At 50.7% G+C, this 23852-nt stretch overlaps 1 protein-coding gene across 1 annotated transcript in view; it reads left to right on the top strand.

Annotated features, from left to right (window-relative positions):
* ATRNL1 (attractin like 1) overlaps positions 1-23852 on the top strand; it is a 656009-nt gene that overhangs the window by 313722 nt on the left and 318435 nt on the right. The window contains exon 21 of the mRNA XM_083149894.1: positions 12307-12400. Coding sequence (XP_083006020.1) covers positions 12307-12400 — 94 coding nt within the window. The remainder of the gene's footprint in view (positions 1-12306; positions 12401-23852) is intronic.

Below are 23852 nucleotides of genomic sequence, written 5' to 3' on the forward strand. Positions count from 1 at the left end.
CTATATGTGTAACACGACTCGTAGCGTGTGCAGGCTATATGTGTAACACGACTCATAGCGTGTGCAGGCTATATGTGTAACACGACTCGTAGCGTGTGCAGGCTATATGTGTAACACGACTCGTAGCGTGTGCAGGCTATATGTGTAACACGACTCGTAGCGTGTGCAGGCTATATGTGTAACACGACTCGTAGCGTGTGCAGGCTATATGTTTAACACGACTCATAGCGTGTGCAGGCTATATGTGTAACACGACTCATAGCGTGTGCAGGCTATATATGTAACACTACTCGTAGCGTGTGCAGGCTATATGTGTAACACGACTCATAGCGTGTGCAGGCTATATGTGTAACACGACTCATAGCGTGTGCAGGCTATATGTGTAACACGACTCGTAGCGTGTGCAGGCTATATGTGTAACACGACTCGTAGCGTGTGCAGGCTATATGTGTAACACGACTCGTAGCGTGTGCAGGCTATATGTGTAACACGATTTATAGCGTGTGCAGGCTATATATGTAACACGACTCGTAGCGTGTGCAGGCTATATGTGTAACACGACTCGTAGCGTGTGCAGGCTATATGTGTAACACGACTCGTAGCGTGTGCAGGCTATATGTGTAACATGACTCATAGCGTGTGCAGCATTTACCCCTTTGTGCAGCATGTGCAGGCAGTATAATGCTAACTACAGTATTTACCACCGGTCTGCGCTCCCCTGATGGGAGATATCAGCCCCCCTCCCCTCCACCCCCCACCATTAAAGGACTGTTAGTTTTAACACTGAGAAATATTTTAAAAGGGACTCTAAAAATCAATGGCACAGATCAATGGCAGCGCCGTATAAAAGCCGGGTATGGAACACCTGCCACTAGCCTTTCATCTGTGCACTCGCGCGCTGGCGGCAAGCCAATCGCTCCGCGCTGCCTCCACGCAGCCCATCCTGTGGGACAAGCGCTGTGCAGCCTGGAATACAGAGGGCTCTGCCTCTCCCCCTCCGTCTGGCTAATTGTACATCTGACAGTCCGTAATGGGGAGCTGCTTAATAAATGATGACGGCTTTGTGGTGCGTCATGTCAGCCGCAGGCAGTGGGACATATCAGAATGAGGCCCATGTCGGCCCCTATGTAATATCAGCTATGTACAATACAGTGCCATTTCCCTTGAACTGCGTGGTTGCCTTCCCCCAAGGCCGTAGGCTGCGATTGCATGTTTCACCTGCGCACATCTTTGCATTATTTGCAGATCTGTGGTCACGGTTGGATGGGGCCCATAGTGCGTACACACGGAACAATATCGGTAACGGTATCGCTCAGCAGCCACATCCCGGAATAAAACGGTCGTTGACGACAATTGACTGCACGTACAGACGATGGAGGGTTTCGTAAAGATCTGCGGGATCGTGCATCGATTACGATATATAGGGCCTGATTCAGTTTGAGTGTGACTGACAGGAAGTCAGTGTTTGTTGGTGGTAACGTCCGTTTTCTGGTAGTGTCAGAAAGAGAGCAGGCGCACCCAGACGTTATCGGGGAGGGTGTGTGACATCAGCGCCGCCTCGCTCAGCCTGTCTGAGTCGCAGATGACCGGTAGGGTGAGACTTACTCACATGTGCACAGACTGGGAATCGGTCCATGGTGAGTGAGTAGCTTATGGATCTGCCTGTAATTAGCCATGTGCGATACATTTGCAATTCACTCGCAGACTTGCACAGGGCGAATTTGCGATGAGCCATCATCTCTGAATTAATATCCATTCCCATCCGTGCGGGGAAATCGGCGGGCGACTAGGTGGCGGGCGTTCGTACAGGTGGCGTTTAGATGAACCGCCAAGCTGACAATTTTGCAGCTTTGCAAGTCAACCAGAATGACCTCCAATATGTCCGCAGCTTTTTCCTACATCATTTTATGTATCAATGCTATGTGCTAATGTTCTAGCCTAAAAGGCAAATTAGCTTTGTGCATTGCAGTCCACATTATTATTATTATTATTATTATTATTATTATTATTATTGCGTTCTAGGCTCTGACCCCTATGTACTAAACCGAGAAGCAAACCTTTTATGAGAGTATGCCCTATGGAGGCATAGTCCCTGGAGAGGGATCTACGCTCCCTCTCCTGCAGCCACAGGAGGAGTCTCTCCCAATTTGCCGGCCGGGGATGTAATTTACAGGACAGCGATTATCGTGTCCCTGGAAGTTATCGCATAGCGGTGATTGTGTATACAATGTTGCACATTGGATATAAATGTCGCCAGTCCGGCGGTTCTTAGTACATACAGTAGACACGCTAACTGTTCATCTTTCCATGTTTTGAGAGCATCTTGTGTTGTCTGGAATCTAATCTTCCGTCTTTGTCACACAGACGGCGTCTAATCAGCGTTTGTGGCCCCTTCATCTGCTCACAGCAGACGTGTAAGGGGGCTCGTCTGTGTGCGGAGGGCTGAGCGCACCTCGCCTTACTTGCCGTATATAAAACATCCATCAGAAAGAGCCTGGAGCCATTGACAATAATGTAAAATGCTCCATTTGGAGTTGGCTGTTCTCAGATCCCTGTTCCTGGCTGTAAACTGATTGCTCTGCATTTCCTGAGAAAAAGCCATTTCCTCGCAGTTCTGCAAATCACTTGTATACAGAGCGCACGCAGGGCGGATTAATCTCCCCGGGAGTTACACAGCCGCAGTTTGACCTGTGTTAAACCCTTCACCCCTGAATTTATTGTGCTTGGGGCTGTACAGAAGGAAACGGAGCAATTTAATTCTACAGCCGGTGATTTCTGTGCCGTCTGTACGCGGTGTGCGGAGGTCCCGGTTACTCGCCTCGCACCAAATATTCCCATGTGTATAATACACCAACCTGCTCCCTCAAGACTAGGCCTTAACAGTGTGGAGTTTGTATGTACTCACCACATTTAGGCTGCTGTGAATATTGGGAAAGCTGTGCGGCTGGGACCCCACCATGTTGGGGAAGCTCAGCGGCTGGTACCCCACCATGTTGGGGAAGCTCAGGGACTGTGTGGCTGGGATCCCACCATGTTGGGGAAGCTCAGGGACTGTGCGGCTGGGACCCCACCATGTTGGGGAAGCTCAGGGATTGTGTGGCTGGGATCCCACCATGTTGGGGAAGCTGAGCGGCTGGGACCCCACCATGTTGGGGAAGCTCAGGGACTGTGCGGCTAGGACCCCACCATGTTGGGGAAGCTCAGGGACTGTGTGGCTGGGATCCCACCATGTTGGGGAAGCTCAGGGATTGTGTGGCTGGGATCCCACCATGTTGGGGAAGCTCAGCGGCTGAGCGGCTGGGACCCCACCATGTTGGGGAAGCTCAGGGACTGTGTGTCTGCGATCCCACCATGTTGGGGAAGCTCAGGGACTGTGCGGCTGGGACCCCACCATGTTGGGGAAGCTCAGGGACTGTGTGGCTGGGATCCCACCATGTTGGGCAAGCTCAGGGACTGTGTGGCTGGGACCCCACCATGTTGGGCAAGCTCAGAGACTGTTTGGTTGGGATCCCACCATGTTGGGGAATCTCAGGGACTGTGTGGCTGGGATACCACCATGTTGGGGAAGCTCAGGGACTGTGTGGCTCGGATCCCACCAAGTTGGGGAACCTCAGGGACTGTGCGGCTGGGATCCCACCATGTTGGGGAATCTCAGGGACTGTGTGGCTGGGATCCCACCATGTTGTGGAAGCTCAGGAACTGTGTGGCTGGGATCCCACCATGTTGGGGAAGCTCAGGGACTGTGTGGCTGGGATCCCACCATGTTGGGTAAGCTCAGGGACTGTGTGGCTGGGACCCCACCATGTTGGGCAAGCTCAGAGACTGTGTGGCTGGGATCCCACCATGTTGGGGAAGCTCAGGGACTGTGTGGCTGGGATCCCACCATGTTGGGGAAGCTCAGGGACTGTGTGGCTGGGATCCCACCATGTTGGGGAAGCTCAGGGACTGTGTGGCTGGGATCCCACCATGTTGGGGAAGCTCAGGGACTGTGTGGCTGGGATCCCACCATGTTGGGGAAGCTCAGGGACTGTGTGGCTGGGATCCCACCATGTTGGGGAAGCTCAGGGACTGTGTGGCTGGGACCCCACCATGTTGGGGAAGCTCAGGGACTGTGTGGCTGGGATCCCACCATGTTGGGGAAGCTCAGGGACTGTGTGGCTGGGACCCCACCATGTTGGGGAAGCTCAGGGACTGTGTGGCTGGGACCCCACCATGTTGGGGAAGCTCAGGGACTGTGCGGCTGGTAACCCACCATGTTGGGGAAGCTGTGCGGCTGGGACCCCACCATGTTGGGGAAGCTCAGGGACTGTGTGGCTGGGATCCCACCATGTTGGGGAAGCTCAGGGACTGTGTGGCTGGGATCCCACCATGTTGGGGAAGCTCAGGGACTGTGTGGCTGGGATCCCACCATGTTGGGGAAGCTCAGGGACTGTGTGGCTGGGATCCCACCATGTTGGGGAAGCTCAGGGACTGTGTGGCTGGGATCCCACCATGTTGGGGAAGCTCAGGGACTGTGTGGCTGGGACCCCACCATGTTGGGGAAGTTCAGGGAATGTGTGGTTGGGACCCCACCATGTTGGGCAAGCTCAGGGACTGTGTGGCTGGGACCCCACCATGTTGGGGAAGCTCAGGGACTGTGCGGCTGGGACCCCACCATGTTGGGGAAGCTCAGGGACTGTGCGGCTGGGACCCCACCATGTTGGGGAAGCTCAGGGACTGTGTGGCTGGGACCCCACCATGTTGGGGAAGCTCAGGGACTGTGCGGCTGGTACCCCACCATGTTGGGGAAGCTCAGGGACTGTGTGGCTGGGACCCCACCATGTTGGGGAAGCTCAGGGACTGTGCGGCTGGGACCCCACCATGTTGGGGAAGCTCAGGGACTGTGTGGCTGGGATCCCACCATGTTGGGGAAGCTCAGGGACTGTGTGGCTGGGATCCCACCATGTTGGGGAAGCTCAGGGACTGTGCGGCTGGTACCCCACCATGTTGGGGAAGCTGTGCGGCTGGGACCTCGTAGCTGTTTACATTAGACTGCTGGAGGTGTTTACCAGAGATCTTGGTAGGAACTTGGGTAAATTGGGGTACCCACCTCTGTTGAGTTTTGGGGAGACTGGTGTTTAACCTGTTGATTATGTGATTGTGCTATGTCCCTGTGCGTAGTTGTATTACACTGTTCCCCGACCACGCTGTGTGTGACACCTGCGCTGTGAAATACGATGCGGCGATACACAGTACTATGAGGATGAGGCCCAGCTGTAATGTGCGCTCTCTGTACGGCTGCGGGGATCTCATTCCATCATCACACTCAGCGAGGAGATAGTGGGAGAATAATAACAGTACAATGTACTAGATGGAATCAGCTCCTGCGTTATTACCGGGAGCGAGATGCTATCTGCTGTATAACCGGGGCTGTGAGACTCACCCATCTATTATTCACGTCCCTGGTTATTTGTTCCAGAAGAACACCCCCCCCCCCCCACACACACACACGCCGCCTGTCTGGGAACCAGGACTAGCCCTTGGGCCTGGTGCTGGTTGTAAAAAATACAGGAAACCCCCACTTGAAGGGTTTCCTGAGTTTCTAAAACCTGGACCGGCTCTGTGAGCTTGGGGCTGGTTATGGCTGTGTGAAGGGGGGGGGGGGGGACGCAGTTTTGTCAAATTATTTATTTATGTGCCATGAATACGAATAAGAATGGATGTATTTTCAGGATAGTATATCCTGAAAATATGAATATGTCTAAAAAAAAAATATTTGTATACGAATACGATTTTTTCAGGCGTACTTGCCTTAGTAAATTACCCCCCTGTGTCTCTATAGGTTTCCTTTATACCGTGACCCTATACTGTACATATCTAGTACCGCTAGTGTGTGACTAGAGGCTGTGTTACGGCGGGTGTGTAACTAGAGGCCATGTTACGGCGGGTGTGTAACTAGAGGATGTGTTACGGCGGGTGTGTAACTAGAGGATATGTTACAGCGGGTGTGTAACTAGAGGATGTGTTACGGCGGGTGTTTAACTAGAGGCCGTGTTACGGCGGGTGTGTAACTAGAGGATATGTTACAGCGGGTGTGTAACTAGAGGATGTGTTACAGCGGGTGTGTAACTAGAGGATGTGTTACAGCGGATGTGTTACGGCGGGTGTGTAACTAGAGGCCATGTTACAGCGGGTGTGTAACTAGAGGCCGTGTTACGGCGGGTGTGTAACTAGAGGATGTGTTACAGCGGGTGTGTAACTAGAGGATGTGTTACGGCGGGTGTGTAACTAGAGGATGTGTTATGGCGAGTGTGTAACTAGAGGCAGTGTTATGGCGAGTGTGTGACTAGAGGCCGTGTTACGGCGGGTGTGTGACTAGAGGCCGTGTTACGGCGGGTGTGTGACTAGAGGCCGTGTTACGGCTGGTGTGTAACTAGAGGCAGTGTTACGGCGAGTGTGTAACTAGAGGCCGTGTTATGGCGAGTGTGTAACTAGAGGCCGTGTTATGGCAGGTGTGTGACTAGAGGCCGTGTTACGGCGAGTGTGTAACTAGAGGCCGTGTTACGGCGAGTGTGTAACTAGAGGCAGTGTTACGGCGAGTGTGTAACTAGAGGCCGTGTTACGGTGGGTGTGTAACTAGAGGCCGTGTTATGGCGGGTGTGTAACTAGAGGCCGTGTTACGGTGAGTGTGTAACTAGAGGCCATGTTACGGCGGGTGTGTAACTAGAGGATGTGTTACGGCGGGTGTGTAACTAGAGGATGTGTTACGGCGGGTGTGTAACTAGAGGCCATGTTACGGCGGGTGTGTAACTAGAGGCCATGTTACGGCGGGTGTGTAACTAGAGGCCATGTTACGGCGGGTGTGTAACTAAGAGGCCATGTTACGGCGAGTGTATAACTAGAGGCCGTGTTACGGCGGGTGTGTAACTAGAGGTCTCTGCGGTTCTAGGTAAGGGATGACTGTGTCTGTCAGATCTCTAGCACATTGCGTGGGGCTGGTACAAACGCTGTGCATGCAGCATCCCTCTCCTAGCCGCACAGGTTCCCGCATTAGCCCTGCAGAACCTCCCATATACATAGTGTACTAGACCTGGCTTTGCCTCTGGGTACAGACCCCTGGGTACAGCACTGGGTATCCCTGGGGGCTGATTGTGTATACATAGTTACATTGCCACCCTAGTCCCCTATTAGCATGGTTTCCCTAATGTCAGCCGTTGTGTCTCCTGAGTGCCGCCCCCCCGGCGTTGTCACCCACGCCCAGCCATATCCACAGTAATGTAATAACACGTGTACAGGCGATGGGAGCTTCCCTGCCAGAGGAATCATTATGTGCCCACCATTTCTTCCAGTTATTGGAGAATTATCATGTTCCCCGGCAGAGCTGGAAGCCGGACATTCCGGGGGTAGCGAGAACAAGTCTCAGCACCAGCCCCCTGTGGTGTTCTATTGCTGTAGATAAGATAAAGGTAGCAGTACAGAAGACGGAGGCCAGGTCTGTGCTGGAGCTTTGGGATTACATTGTTGGAGATGTAACGTGTTCTACATTACCCCGCTGAAGGTTACACAATGGAACGTCGGAGAGTTTTATTTAAACACCTATAATAAGACTTTGCTTCAGAAACGTCTCTCCGACAGAGCAGCAACTTATAATGTACAGGAAGCCGGGGGAAACCTGTATTGTGCTATTAATGTGTATGGGAATGTGCTGTATATAGCTCAGTGTACTGAGAGCTGGGATATTGGCAAATTACTGCAAGCGAATCGGGGGGTTAATAACTTGGCGCAGTGCTGCTTTCCGGCCTAGCCCCCCGAGAGATGGGAGATACTCCGGAGAAAACATGTGGACAGTCAGGGGGTGAAGGATTCCTCTCGCACTGGGCGGGGTAACGAGCGTCATAGAGCCACATGGCTGAAAGCTGGACCCCAGATGTATTACAGGAGATTGTAGGTGCTGCTAATAGTCCATCTGCAGGTCGCAGTGGGCGGGGTAACGCGCGTCATAGAGTCGGAGTCACATGGCTGAATGCTGGACCCCGGATGTATTACAGGAGATTGTAGGTGCTGCTAATAGGCCATCTGCAGGTCGCAGTGGGCGGGGTAACGCGCGATTCATAGAGTCCGAGTCACATGGCTGAATGCTGGACCCCAGATGTATTACAGGAGATTGTAGGTGCTGCTAATAGGCCATCTGCAGGTCGCAGTGGGCGGAGTAACGTGTGTCATAGAGTCCGAGCCACATGGCTGAAAGCTGGACCCCGGATGTATTACAGGAGATTGTAGGTGCTGCTAATAGTCCATCTGCAGGTCGCAGTGGGCGGAGTAACGTGTGTCATAGAGTCCGAGCCACATGGCTGAATGCTGGACCCCAGCAGGGGTGCCGAGAGAGGGGGGGAGCAGGTACAATTTACCCGGGCCCAGGCCTGTCAGGGGGGCCCTGGTCTGGACACACAGGTTTTTTTTTTATTTGGTGGCAAGTACATGACCCATTCCATTAGGTACAAAATGCTCTGTTCCTGGACTTCCCTGCCAGTGGTAGTTACAGAGGTTGGACTCAGCACAGTCCAAAATTCAAAGAGGGGTGTCACATCAACTGCCAGTGAGTCCAGGACAGTGATGCTTGGGGTGGCAGTATATGTGACCCCCCTTTTGAATATTGGACTGTGCTGCAGGCTCACATCTGTAATTGCCACTGGCAGGGAAGTCCAGGAACAGAGCATTTTGTACCTAATGAAATGGGCCATGTTGGAGGGTATGTGTAAATCCTTTGCAAAGAGCATGTAACCCTTGGCATAGCATGTTAACCCCTGGAAGAGCATGTTAACTTCTTAATATGCAATGAGCATTAAGGTGTGTGGCATAACGTGTAATGAGCATTATGGCATGTGGTATAATATGTAATGGATGTGTGACACGTGTAATAGACATTACAGTGTAAATTTTTGTACGTGTATCCACCTTGGAAGCAGTGGCGTAACACAAGGTCCGCAGAGTGTGCGGGAATCTCCACCCGTGGGGGCCCCAGGAAGTTGTTGTACCGGGGCCCAGAATTTCTCTTGGCGGCCCTGGACCCCAGATGTATTACAGGAGATTGTAGGTGCTGCTAATAGGCCATCTGCAGGTCGCAGTGGGCGGGGTAACGTGCGTCATAGAGTCCGAGTCACATGGCTGAAAGCTGGACCCCGGATGTATTACAGGAGATTGTAGGTGCTGCTAGTAGGCCATCTGCAGGTCGCAGTGAGCGGGGTAACGTGCGTCATAGAGTCCGAGTCACAGGGCTGAATGCTGGACCCCAGATGTATTACAGGAGATTGTAGGTGCTGCTAATAGGCCATCTGCAGGTCGCAGTGGGCGGGGCAGTAATGGATCAGGGCTGCGTCAGGCACCTTGGGCTCTGGTCATGTCAGGCTTTGTAGGTCAGTAAATCTTGACAATGATTCGCCATTTTCCAGGCAGCCAGTGGGAGCAGAGAATGGGAGTTATGTGGCTGGAACGGGGCTGGTTGGTTAACTGCATTGGGTGTTTGAGGCTCAGCAGCTTAATGCACAGCGCAGCAGCTAAGCGCACAGTGCAGTGGTATTTCACATCCCAACTTGTGCAGATCTGTGCCCCTCTATGCAGACAGCAACTAGGCAGAAGAGCTTGCTATTGACACTCTGTGTCTGGTGTACTGGAGTTTGGGTGCCACTACAGTGTGTAACTATGTATACATGTCATGTTGCACCAATGTGCGGCGCTGGCGATCACTGGTGGCACCATATCAATACGTTATGAATTCATATACTGCCATCTTATTATCCTGGCTGCTGCAGAACATCTCCCAGGACGATCGGCCTCGTTTCTATCTGAGATCTGTGTCACTCTGCAGTCTCCGGCCAGGACCCTCGCTGTATACCCTGCTGCCCGTGTGCGCCTTGTACAATGATCTGAGTAACGGGAACCTGTGAACGATGTGAGTGCTGATAATTAATGATCATGCAGATAGGATGAGCCCCTGAGACGACCGCAGCAGAGATCTATGGCTGACATAGAGGCTGTTGCTGCAGGGAGGCAGATGTTAGCTGTGTCTCCTGTGAGCTTGCTGCGTTCTGTCTTGTAGTCTATTTATGCAGCAGGGCCCCGGTGTGGTACGTGGATAAATGCCAGCAGCTGCCCCTCTGCCAGGGGAACACCACCTTGGTTGTGGCATTTCTCTCTGCGGGTCTGTAGGGGTTTCCTGGCACATTCTCCATCTATGACTGGCACATGGCTCTCGTGTCTGCACTGTATACAACCTGCCTATGTCCTGTATATGTGTATATATAACGTTGTGTATGCATACAAGGTTCTATATGAGGGACAGTTAGGAAATAAATATTCCCATAGTGTTTATGGACAGTATAATTGCACCATAGGATCATACAATAGAACTCTGCAGATGTGTGTGTGAAGTCTTCACTGACCTGCCCTGTAGCGTAAGAACTACTGTACTGTACTGTGTGTGTAACAGACATTTATCACAGACATCTCATTACTCTATAGGGATAAGTGAGCGAGTATAAGGTATGGTCAAAGTACTGTACATACTGTAGGCCAGACTCAGGTTAACAAAATGGCTACTGGGTTTCAGCCAGGGCTTCATGGGAGCCAATGGCATAGGTTACACTTGTGTAAGGACGCTGCTGTCCGTGCGTCTCCTTACGCTACAATAGATAAACACAGAATTACTGCTATTTAAACAGTGGAACTGGCGTCCAGCGTTACACGCCGTGCGTGCGTCCTGTGCCGTGCGTGCGTCCTGTGCCGTGTGTGCGTGCGTCCTGGGCTGTGCGTGCGTCCTGGGCTGTGCGTGCATCCTGTGCCGTGCGTGCGTCCTGGGCCGTGCGTGCATCCTGTGCCGTGCGTGCGTCCTGTGCCGTGCTTGCTTCCTGTGCCGTGCGTGCGTCCTGTACACGTAATGCCACAGCCACAGGGTATACACATGACACGTAATGCCACAGCCAGGGTATACACGTGACACGTAATGCCACAGCCACAGGGTATACACAGGACACGTAATGCCACAGCCACAGGGTATACAAGGGACACGTAATGCCACAGCCACAGGGTATACACGGGACACATAATGCCACAGCCACAGGATATACACATGACACGTAATGCCACAGCCACAGGATATACACGTGACACGTAATGCCACAACCACAGGGTATACACGTGACACGTAATGCCACAACCACAGGGTATACACGTGACACGTAATGCCACAAGGTGTCAGGGTCCCATGGCCAAAGCATTATCCTCCCTAACTAGTCCGTCCAGGCCGGGGATTATTGGGGAATTGTGGACCCTCCCAAACAAATGGGTTCCCCATCTCCAGGGCACAGCAGGCCTGGGCTGAAGCCTGGGGTTATCCTGCACACCCCGGGTTCATGGCTTTTGCATAAAGTAATATTGGCCTTTACAGTTGGACTACAGGTCCCAGCAAGCTTGCCCAACATGCTGGTATTCGGAGATCCACAAGTACCAGCATATGGGGCATTAAGGGCTTGCTGGTACCTATAGTCCACCTGCAAAGGCAATATTACAATCACAACACAACACTGATTGTTTAATATTTTATGTCTCTGGAGCTCCCCCTGGGGGCAGCGGCCTGTAAGCTCTTTTTCATGGCCGCCTCCTCTCCAGGGGTTTCTAAGGCATTCTTATCTTTGATCTTCACTCAGGGTGGCGTCCTTAATGCTCTTTGGCATTAGCCGCCACCCACCTAGGAATTTGGCGTCTCCAGGAGCTTTTCCCAGCTCCTCCTCCACCATCGGACTGCCTGCCCCAGCTCACCATACACCTTACAACCGGAGTACAATATACAGCCCATTAATATTACAGTTGTCACAGTATACTGTATTGTGGGGGACTTGGATGCACACATACCGTACAGTAAGCGCAATTGAAGACAGCGTCTTTGAATACAGCTGGTTACCGCCCCCCCCCCCCCCCCACCCCCACACGTTAGTTGTGCATAGTTATATTAAATATAAGTTTCGTAAATGTATTGTAAAAACAAAAAAATACCCCGCTCTAAGAATAGGACCCGGGTCTCCAAGCATGGAGATGGGCACACTTATCCACTAGCCTATGACCCCTGGTGATAGGGACCTATGCTCACGAGTCAATGTAAGGAGTGATCCCTTGCCGTCAGTTATGCTTGTGATGTATCGGCTCCGGGGAGACTGTTGCTTTACACCGTTCCTTCGCGTCTGAATACACTAATTGTATTTATTATTTGCATGGTAATGTAACATTATGTAACGTGTGCGGATCGTTCCTCATGTTCTCCTCTCCTGATTGCAGCATGTGAATGTAATGGACACGCCAGCATTTGCGAGATGCAGACTGGGAAATGTCACTGCACAACCAAGGGGATCAAAGGAGACCACTGCCAGCTGTGAGTACCAGCATGTGATTGTGTGATCACCAACCTGTGCCCACCCCCTATACAGGGCGGCTGATCCTGCAATGCAATAAGAAGTTACATTAGTAAATATTAATGTCACAGGCTTGTTAGTGTGTCAGGATGTGTGGCGTGTTGTGCGTGGGGGGAGATTTATTGATGTGTGGTGTGTTGTGCGTGGGGGGAGATTTCTTGATGTGTGGTGTGTTGTGCGTGGGGGGAGATTTCTTGATGTGTGGCGTGTTGTGCGTGGGGGAGATTTATTGATGTGTGGCGTGTTGTGCGTGGGGGGAGATTTATTGATGTGTGGCGTGTTGTGCATGGGGGGAGATTTATTGATGTGTGGCGTGTTGTGCGTGGGGGGAGATTTCTTGATGTGTGGCGTGTTGTGCGTGTGGGGAAATTTCTTGATGTGTGACGTGTTGTGCGTGGGGGGAGATTTCTTGATGTGTGGCGTGTTGTGCGTGGGGAGATTTCTTGATGTGTGGCGTGTTGTGCGTGGGGGGAGATTTCTTGATGTGTGGCGTGTTGTGCGTGGGGAGATTTCTTGATGTGTGGCGTGGGGGGAGATTTCTTGATGTGTGGCTTGTTGTGCGTGGGGAGATTTATTGATGTGTGGCGTGCTGTGCGTGGGGGGAGATTTCTTGATGTGTGGCGTGTTGTGCATGGGGAGATTTATTGATGTGTGGCGTGCTGTGCGTGGGGGGAGATTTCTTGATGTGTGGCGTGTTGTGCGTGGGGTGATTTCTTGATGTGTGGCGTGTTGTGCGTGGGGGGAGATTTCTTGATGTGTGGCGTGTTGTGCGTGGGGAGATTTCTTGATGTGTGGCGTGGGGGGAGATTTCTTGATGTGTGGCGTGTTGTGCGTGGGGATTGATGTGTGGCGTGCTGTGCGTGGGGGGAGATTTCTTGATGTGTGGCGTGTTGTGCATGGGGAGATTTATTGATGTGTGGCGTGCTGTGCGTGGGGGGAGATTTCTTGATGTGTGGCGTGTTGTGCGTGGGGAGATTTATTGATGTGTGGTGCGTTGTGAGTGGGGGGATTTCCTGTCCATACTTCCCTGCTGTAAGCTGCAACAAACACGTGAATATTTGGAATTGTCGGCATTTCTTTGTGTTATACCCCATTTGTAAAATCAGGCGCTTTTCGCCCCCTTTCCTATTATTGAAAGACCCCACATTGGCTGCTCACTTGTGACTCCGCTCTCCTGCTTGTGCATAGCTAACTGGTCAGGGCCTGTGTTCCATCCAGGTACCGATGATGCAGGTTGGGTGTGTTGGTCAGGGCCTGTGTTCCATCCAGGAACCGAGGATGCTGGTTGGGTGTGTTGGTCAGGGCCTGTGTTCCATCCAGGTACCGAGGATGCTGGTTGGGTGTGTTGGTCAGGGCCTGTGTTCCATCCAGGTACCGAGCATGCTGGTTGGGTGTGTTGGTCAGGGCCTGTGTTCCATCCAGGTACCGAGGATGCTGGTTGGGTGTGTTGGTCAGGGCCTGTGTTCCATCCAGGTACCGAGGATGCTGGTTGGGTGTGTTGGTCAGGGCTGTACTGTGTGAGAGCTTAGTTGTATAGTGAAGTGCTTGAACTTTAGTTATGCGCCCACAAAATCCTGCGGGCTCACCATGGCGAGGTACTTGATGGACGCGTTGGCCTTTTCCCCTCACAGCCTACTGCCAGAAGTTGTCCTGTCACTAAATTTACCCATAGTCATGCTGAATGAGGCCCCTGGTGTATTATATATGGCGGGTGAATGGGTGTTGTTATAATGCAATGACACTTTCCTGGATTCTGCTGTAACCTCCGACACCACAACTGGACCAAGATCCCACATTTACGAGAACTCGGCAGGACTGCGATACAGCCAGCGCACCCAGCCAAGCTCTGTCCTGTACAGGGGTCGTAAACAGCTCCCCCGTGTCCGTGGGACTTGGATCCATGCTTACTGCTTGCGCAATCACCCGGACGCCAATTATAGTTGTCGTGTAATTATTTGGCGGGATTCTGAAGCGTGTTCTGAGTACGTGTCCAACATGTAAACATTATTCGGCCAGCTAAACAGTCTGAATTCTACCAAGTCGTGTAAGGGAAGCAAATGTCATTGTCAGGTCTCCATTGTTTAAGTCAAACCCTTTGTTCATTCCGGTAACGCAAGACCTCGGACTAAAACAGGTTTAATGGTATCACACAGAGTCCCGGGGGCCCGAGTAGCTGTCAGGCCCTCGCTGCCTGGACGGATCTTGTTACAGTATTATGACTAATGATGACAGCGTTGTTATAAAGTGAGATCTGAAGGTGGGGGAGACTCGCTCCCCTGTCCCTGGTACGTCTAACACAGCCCAGCACGTTCCGTAGGGGGGTAATATGTCCTTAAATGAAGTAAGTGGTATTATTGTACTCTCTGGCTGCCCCCCTACGTGTGGAACGATGTGTTATTAATATGATTAAATGACTTGTAACAATTTCTCTGGCCGCAGCGTGAAATGTGTGGGCGTCAATAAACGTAAAATGCCAGAACGATTCTATTTAAGTTCAGCCAGGATGGAAGTAAATCCCCCCTCGGCCGATCGCTGGAGACGTGACGGCGAAATTACAGCAATTAGCGATTCAGCCCTTCATGCGACGAGTCGCTGGAGGCGTCGTCTTCTGAGAAGGTCAGACTGTGCGTGACATTGCAGAATGCGGAGGGTCCTGTGGGTGCGCGGACCCCGATGTTACTTGTGTTGCTCCGGATCTTTATCTAGACATGACGCTGGTGTTACATAACACAGACACAAATGTGGTATTGTAACGTGACGTCATCACCAGAGCCCCCGGATGCTAAACGTGTCATTCGCAGCCCTTTCTCCATGGCCAGGACAGCGGGATTTCCCCAGCACTCTTAGTACACAGTCATTACAACATGGCTGCCTCCGGAGATTAGACGTTGGCATAGTGTAACGCAGTTTAAATTCTTATGTTGTACAAAAGCTCCCACCTTCTGCGTAACGCCAGTCAGTCACAATCGGCGGCCAGTTCACGTATGTTGTTAGCGGTGTAGACCAGCAATACGTAACGCCAAATTCCTATAGGTGAAATGCGCTAAAGGTACAACTCTACCCCTCCCCCCCCCCCCCCCCCCCACCGCCGCAGTCATTTGATGTCGACAGAGCCGGACTCGGTTGATGTTTTGTCTGAATCCTACCACATAAATCTCTGTAATTTCACCGAACGTCACAGGCTTAATAAGAAAATATAGATAAAATGTAGGGCGGACATGAGAGAAATGATATTGGGTCTGGCGGACATGGTGCTGGTAATTACTCCGCGGTAACTACTATTGACCTCCGGATTCACAGCTGTTTGTCGCGGCGTCGTAGTGCTGCACAAACAGAACGTAAGATGCACCTTTATGATGCTGTCTATCATTGCATCCCCTGAAAAACAGCATTTTACAGACTCATCGTGGTTCTGCTTGTAGAGGAAATCTCATCTCACCGCCGCGGCGAAGGATGACAGAGACCGGGGAGAACGCAGGCCCCAATTCTCTGCGCAATTATGCTAATTATTTATCCTAATGCATCGAGGGGGTAACTTACTCAGATGATTAAATACTGTCACTTTATTTTGTAATATACATTATAGCAATTACTCAGACAGCTATTATACAGACCCGTCCTCCGAGCTGTACCGTACACAGGTCTGGCTGTGCGGCAGAGTCGCGGCGTAGATTATATGGCGCCTCTGTGTCCGCCAGGTCAGTTCTGCCCCCGGAGGGTTGTAAGAAGTCAGTGCGACATTTTCAGTGGTTAGAACAGAAATGCGGGTAGTGACAGTACAGACTCCGGCCTGACCTCCACATTATCATTACACTTTACTGAAATATGAGAACCATCGTGTGCGTCACTGCCGCGTCGGTGTGCGTCCATGGGAAGTGCGGATCCGCCCGTGCTGACCAGCTTCCGACAAGCTGACATACACAACACTGAGGCCCCCAGGGTCAGCATTATCCGGACAGCTGAATGTCAGCATTGCACTTTTTTCATATGACTAGTTTTCCTTGTGCACCACCACGTCGGGATACTGACTGTTGGGATCCCCACTGTCGGAGCGACATCCTGCACCCGACCCCTCCGGAGTGGCTGTCACGTGGCATCGTTCTGTATGTGTGGAGGTAACATGCAGCCTGCCGCTGCCGCTGAAGATGACTTAATTAGTGCTAAGTATGTAATCAGACAGGAGACAGCGGAGTGATCCATAGTACATGGCTCTTATACGGACACAATGTGTAACGGCCGTCAGCTTCCAAATGTGCAACATGATCTAATTAAGTAAAAGAAAGAAATAATCTCTGCTCACATTGTGCCTTCATTACTGTGACACGTCTCCGCTAGATCTAGGTGGCATAGATTATCGTCATTACATATAGCTTAGGATCACATAAGCAATGAGGGTCCCAGCAGTATTACCAGGGGGCGGTGGCAGCATGCAGAACTGCGCTAGGAACGTTATATTCCCTTCCCGTGCTGCTTACACTCTATATCCCCTATACCGGTGGTGCTTACACTCTATATCTCCTATACCGGTGGTGCTTACACTCTATATCTCCTATACCGGTGGTGCTTACACTCTATATCACCTATACCGGTGGTGATTACACTCTATATCTCCTATACCGGTGGTGCTTACACTCTATATCACCTATACCGGTGGTGCTTACACTCTATATCTTCTATACCAGTGGTGCTTACACTCTATATCCCCTATACCGGTGGTTCTTACACTCTATATCCCCTATACAGGAGGTGATTACACTCCATATCCCCTATACTGGTGGTGCTTACACTCCATATCCCCTATACAGGAGGTGATTACACTCTATATCCCCTATACTGGTGCTGCTTACACTCTATATCCCCTATACAGGAGGTGATTACACTCCATATCCCCTATACTGGTGGTGCTTACACTCTATATCCCCTATACTGGTGGTGCTTACACTCTATATCCCCTATACTGGTGGTGCTTACACTCTATACCCCCTATACAGAAGGTGATTACACTCCATATCCCCTATACTGGTGGTGCTTACACTCTATATCCCCTATACTGGTGGTGCTTACACTCTATATCCCCTATACCGGTGGTGCTTACACTCTATATCCCCTATACTGGTGGTGCTTACACTCTATATCCCCTATACCGGTGGTTCTTACACTCTATATCCCCTATACAGGAGGTGATTACACTCTATATCCCCTATACTGGTGGTGCTTACACTCCATATCCCCTATACAGGAGGTGATTACACTCCATATCCCCTATACTGGTGGTGCTTACACTCTATATCCCCTATACAGGAGGTGATTACACTCCATATCCCCTATACTGGTGCTGCTTACACTCTATATCCCCTATACAGGAGGTGATTACACTCCATATCCCCTATACTGGTGGTGCTTACACTCTATATCCCCTATACTGGTGGTGCTTACACTCTATATCCCCTATACTGGTGGTGCTTACACTCTATATCCCCTATACCGGTGGTTCTTACACTCTATATCCCCTATACAGGAGGTGATTACACTCTATATCCCCTATACTGGTGGTGCTTACACTCTATATCCCCTATACTGGTGGTGCTTACACTCTATATCCCCTATACAGGAGGTGCTTACACTCCATATCCCCTATACTGGTGGTGCTTACACTCTATATCCCCTATACCGGTGGTTCTTACACTCTATATCCCCTATACTGGTGGTGCTTACACTCTATATCCCCTATACTGGTGCTGCTTACACTCTATATCCCCTATACAGGAGGTGATTACACTCTATATCCCCTATACTGGTGCTGCTTACACTCTATATCCCCTATACAGGAGGTGATTACACTCCATATCCCCTATACTGGTGGTGCTTACACTCCATATCCCCTATACAGGAGGTGATTACACTCCATATCCCCTATACTGGTGCTGCTTACACTCTATATCCCCTATACTGGTGGTGCTTACACTCTATATCCCCTATACTGGTGTTGCTTACACTCTATATCCCCTATACTGGTGGTGCTTACACTCTATACCCCCTATACAGAAGGTGATTACACTCTATATCCCCTATACTGGTGGTGCTTACACTCCATATCCCCTATACTGGTGGTGCTTACACTCCATATCCCCTATACTGGTGGTGCTTACACTCCATATCCCCTATACTGGTGGTGCTTACACTCCATATCCCCTATACTGGTGGTGCTTACACTCCATATCCCTTATACTGGTGGTGCTTACACTCTATAGCCCCTATACTGGTGGTGCTTACACTCTATATCCCCTATACCGGTGGTGCTTACACTCTATAGCCCCTATACTGGTGGTGCTTACACTCTATATCCCCTATACTGGTGGTGCTTACACTCTATACCCCCTATACTGGTGGTGCTTACACTCTATATCCCCTATACTGGTGGTGCTTACACTCTATACCCCCTATACTGGTGGTGCTTACACTCTATATCCCCTATACTGGTGGTGCTTACACTCTATATCCCCTATACAGGAGGTGATTACACTCCATATCCCCTATACAGGTGGTGATTACACTCTATATCCCCTATACTGGTGGTGCTTACACTCTATATCCCCTATACTGGTGGTGCTTACACTCTATATCCCCTATACAGGAGGTGATTACACTCCATATCCCCTATACTGGTGGTGCTTACACTCCATATCCCCTATACTGGTGGTGATTACACTCCATATTCCCTATACTGGTGGTGCTTACACTCTATATCCCCTATACCGGTGGTGCTTACACTCTATATCCCCTATACAGGAGGTGATTACACTCCATATCCCCTATACTGGTGGTGCTTACACTCTATACCCCCTATACTGGTGGTGCTTACACTCCATATCCCCTATACTGGTGGTGCTTACACTCCATATCCCCTGCCATAGCTATATATACACTCAGTCAGCGCTGTGAGGCAGGGATGCTAGTAACACGTGTGTGGTGCTGCTCTGGTAGATCCAGAAACATAGTACTCAGCGCTGTAGGCGGAGCTCTGACATACACCAGTGAGCCCGCCCTGCACTCTCTATTAGCAATACCTGGATATTTCTATAGACAGTCATATATGCAGTTATGCTCCACATATGGGTTTATGGTGGAACACACCGCCCCGTACTCGGTGCTCTGCTTGGTGCAGGTCCGGGACACGTGCTCTGCTCAGCAGAACATTACTCAATGCAGAACTGTGATGGCGGCGTGCTTTCTGGTGACATCCCAGCACATTCCAGTATATATATATATATGGCAGGCGCCGTCCTGCTCCATTCCCGGATACACTGTAAATCAGCATAGAAAACTAAATGGCAAATGTAAACAAGCCCTAAATCTCACATCCGTCCTCCTGAGGCCGATCTACAGAGCACCTCAGATCCCATACAATCCGGCATGAGAACTAGGCCGCGTGCGTTCTTCCCAGTGTTGTCCAATCACACGGCGCGCAGGCATTGGGGAGAGATACAGGCAGGAGCTGGGATTAGAGGCGGATCTGGGTGATAGATGCAGGAGGTCTGGTGTACAACACAGATATCCGCTGCTTTGTGTTAACTGTGTATGTACACAACAGTCTGTCAGCGCTAGCGTTATCCTCCGTGGTTCTGCATGTACAGACACGAGCGGGCATCGCTAACAACCTGTGCATCGTAAAGGCCCCCGTACACTAGAACGGTTTCGGCTGATTACGATCATTTGGGTTGATATATTGTCTAAAAAATGCCACATCGTTTGTGTTTTCCATCCGATCCAATGTGCGGTTCTGTGAGCGTCGGACAGAAACCCGTAGGTTGGTTGGTCTGCATCTATGATTTATCGGAATCGGATGGGAAAAGGATTGCTTTTTGCGCATGAAATATATCGTATGCAATATATCGCAGGAACATTGACTGACGTTTCCAGTCCCCCTAGCCCTCTAACCCAGCCCATCAGATACATTGTATGGTACAATTGTATACCATCATATATAGTCCATGCTAATTATCTCGGCTTCATCAATTGCATGAGATATATCGTATGCCGAAATGAGGACAAAGTACAAAATCGTCTGAAATCCTCCCGGGAAGGTTCAGGGGAAACAGCGTCAGATATATAGGTGTAGTTTACGGGGCCCTATTCAGAGTGATGAATTCGATCGAGCATTCACTAAACAACTCTCAACGCTAGCCATACGGCACTGATTGTATATCTGTGTGCGTCCGAGTCTGTATACGGAGCCCATCTGAACTTGGCGCGGTTGAACGCTGCGGACTAGATAGAGACTCAGCCGCACACATGTAAATGTTGCACCTCATTATAATTAAGACGCTCGTTCAGGCGAAAAAGACATGGCGCAAACCAAATCACATGAAACCCGGTGCACTGAGCAGGAATCATTGGCGCGACTCCAGCGATAGTTTATATAGCGCAGGACGGAGGCGGCGGACGTGATGGGCTCCCGGGGAAGTGCTCGAGCGCTTGTAAAACGTATTCTAAGCCAGGCAAATATTGTTTTTTCGGGGAATGGGATTTGTGTTGGAAAGGGATGAGGCTAATTAGTGCTTAGCACCGGTCGCGCACTAAAACCCATCAGCATAAAAGTGTCACCCTCGCGCGGCAGTTTGCAGCGTGCGGATATTAGCTTTTTATTTAAGAGAGTGTAACGCTTCGGAGGCAGGTGTGTTTTTAATGTTCTCCGTAATAAAAACCTCTTTATAGAAGTGGCAAATTTATTCCGTTCACTTCTCCATTTCTGGGCATTTAATTACCCGGGGAGACGGCGTCGAGGGCTCCTCTGCGGCTTCGGTAACGCCAGCGGTTGTGTTCTGTATGCAGCACAGATCGCACAGTCTCTATACGTGCGCTCCTCGGTCCTTGGCGTAAGCGATAATGCGCCTGTTGGGCGTTCTGCTATGGCGTACGTGCGCGCTAATAGAGATGACATCACCACACACCTACAGCTCGACATATGGCGGATAAACACGCGTGTCGCTGTACGGACCGTCGCCTGCTGCGCCCATCGCCTGGCTAAGGGGTGTAGAATCGTCCGTATCACCCGCTGAGAGCCCTAAGGTGCATTCTGTATGTGCTGCAGTAGCGCGTTTTAGTTTTTCGCCATTGCGCGTCACAGAGTGGGTAATTATACATGTATGTCACCGTTACCGGAATGTAGCGCTCGCTCCCTCGCTCTCTTGTGTGACGCAATATACAGCATGAAATATACGCATTACAGCGTGCGATGTATAACATAACGTGGAATAGTTCCGCCCTATTACGGTCGACATGCTTTGGTTCAACCACTGAACGTCGACACCTGACATAGTTCCACAGGGTCGTAAGGGCGACACAAGCATTAGGTCAACAACAGGAAACCCAACAGTCCAAAGGTCAAGATGAGTTTTACCCTTTTTTTTTTTTTAGCTGACATGTGCCGACAGGCGGTATGTCATGCCCTACCATCCACTACGGAGCGCACCGATGCACCGTGCCCGAAGCATGGCGAGTGGTACACTTATATAGTGTGCATGTCGACTGTGTCGACATCTGGGACAAAAAAAAACCATTAAAAAAGCATGTTGACCTTTTGGCTGTCGAAATTCCCATTTTCAACCTAATGCTTGTGTCAACCTTCGGACCCTGTCAACCCTCCCCATGTCAACCTATTTCAGATGTCGACATTCAGTGGTTTACCTGGTTACCCATACCCCTTGGTGCACTATGAGCGACACTGCATCCCCAGACCTGCAGATCCAAAACCAGCGGCCAACTGCGCCCAGCTCTGAATGAGCCCCATCACTGCTTCCTAACCACTGGGGGATTGTAGAGGGTATCCGGTCCTGAAGGGGTTACCGGCGGCGATGGCAGGCAGTGTGGGTTTATTACAGGGGAGATAACGCCGGAGCTGACACTATATATCCAGCTGGCGAGTATCTAATCTCTGTGCGAGCAGCCGTCCAGTGCACGTATTTCTCCCTTCCCCGCGGTATTCCTTCGCTGCCTTGTTTCCTCATATTTCTTGCTGTAAAGGCCAGGTCGTATATTGCACAGATTGATACAGAGTAATATTTACGAGCCGCCTTTATCTGGATGTTGCAGGAATAGTGCGCGGCGCCCGGCACCCCGTATTGTGCTGATATTTCCTCTTCCACCGCCTGATTGTAAGAGACAATTACACAGACCCTAAATTATCAGACAGCATTCACAATATATTACCATGTATCACTTTGTTACTGCGCTTCTGTGGTAATGTAGTGCGGGTCTATAGCCGCGCCTGTCGCTATTTCATACATATGGGGGGGCTGTATGTAGTGCCGGCCCTCAGCTATACCACATACCCCTGTCCTCAGATATACCACACACACCTGTCCTCAGATACACCACACACACACACCTGTCCTCAGATATACCACACACACCTGTCCTATGATATACCACATACCCCTGTCCTCAGATATACCACACACCCCTGTCCTCAGATATACCACATACCCCTGTCCTCAGCTATACCACATACCCCTGTCCTCAGATATACCACACACCCCTGTCCTCAGATATAACACACACATCTGTCCTCAGATATACCACACACACACACACACACACCCCTGTCCTCAGATATACCACACACACACACACCCCTGTCCTCAGATATACCACACACCTGTCCTCAGATATACCACATACCCCTGTCCTCAGATATACCACACACACCTGTCCTCAGATATACCACACACACACACACACACCCCTGTCCTCAGATATACCACACACCTGTCCTCAGATATACCACATACCCCTGTCTTCAGATATACCACATACCCCTGTCCTCAGATATACCACACACCCCTGTCCTCAGATATACCACATACCCCTGTCCACAGATATACCACATATACCTGTTCTCAGATATACCACATACCCCTGTCCTCAGATATACCACATACCCCTGTCCTCAGGTATACCACATACCCCTGTCCTCAGATACACCACACACACACACACCCCTGTCCTCAGATATACCACATACCCCTGTCCACAGATATACCACATACCCCTGTCCTCAGCTATACCACATACCCCTGTCCTCAGCTATACCACATACCCCTGTCCTCAGCTATACCACATATACCACATACCCCTGTCCTCAGATATACCACATACCCCTGTCCTCAGCTATACCACATACCCCTGTCCTCAGCTATACCACATATACCACATACCCATGTCCTCAGTTATACCACATACCCCTGTCCTCAGCTATACCACATACCCCTGTCCTCAGCTATACCACATACCCCTGTCCTCAGCTATCCCACATACCCCTGTCCTCAGATATACCACATACCCCTGTCCTCAGCTATACCACATACCCCTGTCCTCAGATATACCACATACCCCTGTCCTCAGATATACCAC

This window comes from Crinia signifera, chromosome 6, assembly GCF_055691185.1.
Source record: "Crinia signifera chromosome 6, ASM5569118v1, whole genome shotgun sequence".
Taxonomy (NCBI): Eukaryota; Metazoa; Chordata; class Amphibia; order Anura; family Myobatrachidae; genus Crinia; species Crinia signifera.